Source organism: Neophocaena asiaeorientalis, unplaced genomic scaffold, assembly GCF_003031525.2.
Source record: "Neophocaena asiaeorientalis asiaeorientalis breed wild unplaced genomic scaffold, Neophocaena_asiaeorientalis_V1.1 scaffold242, whole genome shotgun sequence".
Classification (NCBI taxonomy): Eukaryota; Metazoa; Chordata; class Mammalia; order Artiodactyla; family Phocoenidae; genus Neophocaena; species Neophocaena asiaeorientalis.
Window position 1 is genome coordinate 3,086,628 of NW_020172451.1, and position 2,359 is coordinate 3,088,986.

The window sequence follows — 2,359 nt, forward strand, 5'->3', positions numbered from 1 at the left end:
ACTGAACCCAATACAAGGACAAATACCCAAGAGACACAGTCATCAATCCAAAGGTTTATTCACCATTATAACTACACACAGGAGCTCGAGTATTCTCACACCTCAGCTGGTTGTTAAGAATCAGAATCTATTTAGATGGAGGAGGAACCAAAATCTCAATACCTAAAAACAACACACAAAAGTTCTGCTGCCACGTGGCTCCTTTTCTTGGAGTCTGTGTTCTACAGCATGTGTTCCTGTCACTGCTAGGACCTCCTATTCTCTGCTATCCCAGAATTTTCACATCATCCTGGACCCTGACATTGGTTTTGATGAAACCTCTTATTGTTCTTCAGTCAAGCACAGTCCTAAGGACTTCCCTGGTGGCACAGTGGCTGGCTAAGAATCCTCCTGCCAATGCTGGGGACACAGGTTCAAGCCCTGGTCCAAGAAGAGCCCACATGTCGAGGAGCAACTAAACCCGTGGGCCACAACTACTGAGCCTGCACTCTAGAGCCCACGAGCCACAACTACTGAGCCCGCGTGCCACAACTCCTGAAGCCCACACGCCTGCAGCCCGTGCTCCACAACAAGACAAGCCACCGCAATGAGAAGCGACACACCACAACGAAGAGTAGCCCCCGCTCGCCGCAACTAGAGAAAGGCTGTGCGCAGCAACGAAGACCCAAAACAGCCGAAAATAAAATATAAATAAACAAATTTATTTATTTAAAGGAAAAAAAAAACCCACAGTCCTACAGAGTAAAATAGGGTGCCTGGCCAACTTCAGTGACCCCCTCCAAAGTCGCTTTTCTGAGCAGTCAGGAACTCATACTGCTAACTCCCAGACCATTCTGAAAATTAAACCTTTCTGACTGGATACAGTGCATTCCAAAGTTTACAATTCTGTCACTCAAACAATAGTGTTTACTATGCAACACTTACGAATAAACTGTGCTTATGAATGATTCTACTTGGAGTTAAGACCACAATTCTTAATTTTCAGTATCTCAGACTTTAGTTTCCAAACTGATCAGTGTGTAGAAATCTTGTAGTTTGTCTATTTTCACCAGCAGCTGACTTTATCCTAGGTGTTTTCCCCGTCATGTCTCCCATGTTTCCTAGGGCCCTGGCTGGGCTGGGTGACACATCAGAGGAGGACTTTGGAGTTGTACAGCTTCCAGGTTGCACCCAGGTCGCTGCAGGCACTTAACTAAAAAAAAAAAAAAAAAAAAATTTGCTTCCTGCTGCTGACTCAAGACAGGAGTTGGCTTTGAAGCCAGAAAGTGGGAACATGGAAATCCACAGGGAGCCTCAAGTATTCTTCCTCGCCCAGGGCAAAAGCAGCAACCCAGGAGAGAACGAGAACGCCAATCAAATGGGTCAAAACCACCACGCCCCCTGCAGAAACCGAGCTCGCCAGCGGACGCAGACTGCCCCGGCCACTTTCCTCACTCCACCAACTCCTCGCGGCTGGAGAAGAGTGGGTTCCTTGCAGCTTCCCCCGGGGTCCGAGGAGTTTCGCAGAAGAGAGCCTGCCGGTCTCGGGACAAGCCTGCCGGCAGCTCCTCCTCTTTTCTGGCCTCGCTCCTACGTGCAGCCACTGTCACCTCCCAGACCCCACGATCCGACCCCCAGGACACCCCGAGCAGTCTCCTCAGAGCCCAGGTCACCCCTCCCCAGACCCCGACTCCACCGCAGCCCAGCGGGCTAAAGCGCCCACCTGACCTCTGACCTCTGACCCCGACCCGGGTCCCCGTCACACTCACCTGCCCGGGACCTTGCTGTTGCTGCGCTTCCAGAACTGCTTCCTGGCCCCGTCGCTGGCCATGGCCTCTCCTCATCCCTCAGACCCGCAGCCCCGACACCCCGAGGGCGGCCCGCCCCGGCGGCCCTTTCCTGTACCCCGGGGGGCCCCCCTCACTGATCCCGGGATTCCAGAGAGTAGAGCCGAGAGGCTCTTCCGCCTCCCTCCGGAAGTTGTAGCTCCGCGCACCCGGAAGTCCCGCCTCCGACCCAGGCGCGCGTGATGGACGCGGCGGATCCTGACGTCACTAAAAGGCGTCTAAGGGGCGGTGCCGCGGAGGAAGTGCAGCTGCCGGGTCGTCCTTCTAACTGCCCGCTTCTGACTGGTCTGGTGTCCGGCCCAGGGTTCTCCTACGGCGCGAAGCGGCAGGACAATGGTCCTAACCCGAGGGCGAGGCGACGCGGAGACCGAAAGCACCCCGCTGCGGGTGGTGGTCGAGGAGGTGTCTGTCGCCCGCACTTGCTAGGGATCGGTAAATACCAAGTGGCTGACTTACCGCTGCAGTCAGTGAAGCCAGGTGAGAACCATGAGGAAGTGGTCGGGGCTTGTGAGGGGCACGGGTGGTGGGGTCCG

The 2,359-nt window shown here is 54.8% G+C and overlaps 1 protein-coding gene across 2 annotated transcripts in view; it reads right to left on the reverse strand.

The window, feature by feature from the left end:
• TBC1D22A (TBC1 domain family member 22A) overlaps positions 1-1,939 on the reverse strand; it is a 316,529-nt gene extending 314,590 nt beyond the window's left edge. For both annotated transcript variants that reach the window (XM_024737553.1, XM_024737552.1), the window contains exon 1: positions 1,749-1,939. In XM_024737553.1, coding sequence (XP_024593321.1) covers positions 1,749-1,810 — 62 coding nt within the window. In that variant the 5' untranslated portion in view covers positions 1,811-1,939. The remainder of the gene's footprint in view (positions 1-1,748) is intronic.
• Between the last annotated feature and the right edge of the window lie 420 nt (positions 1,940-2,359).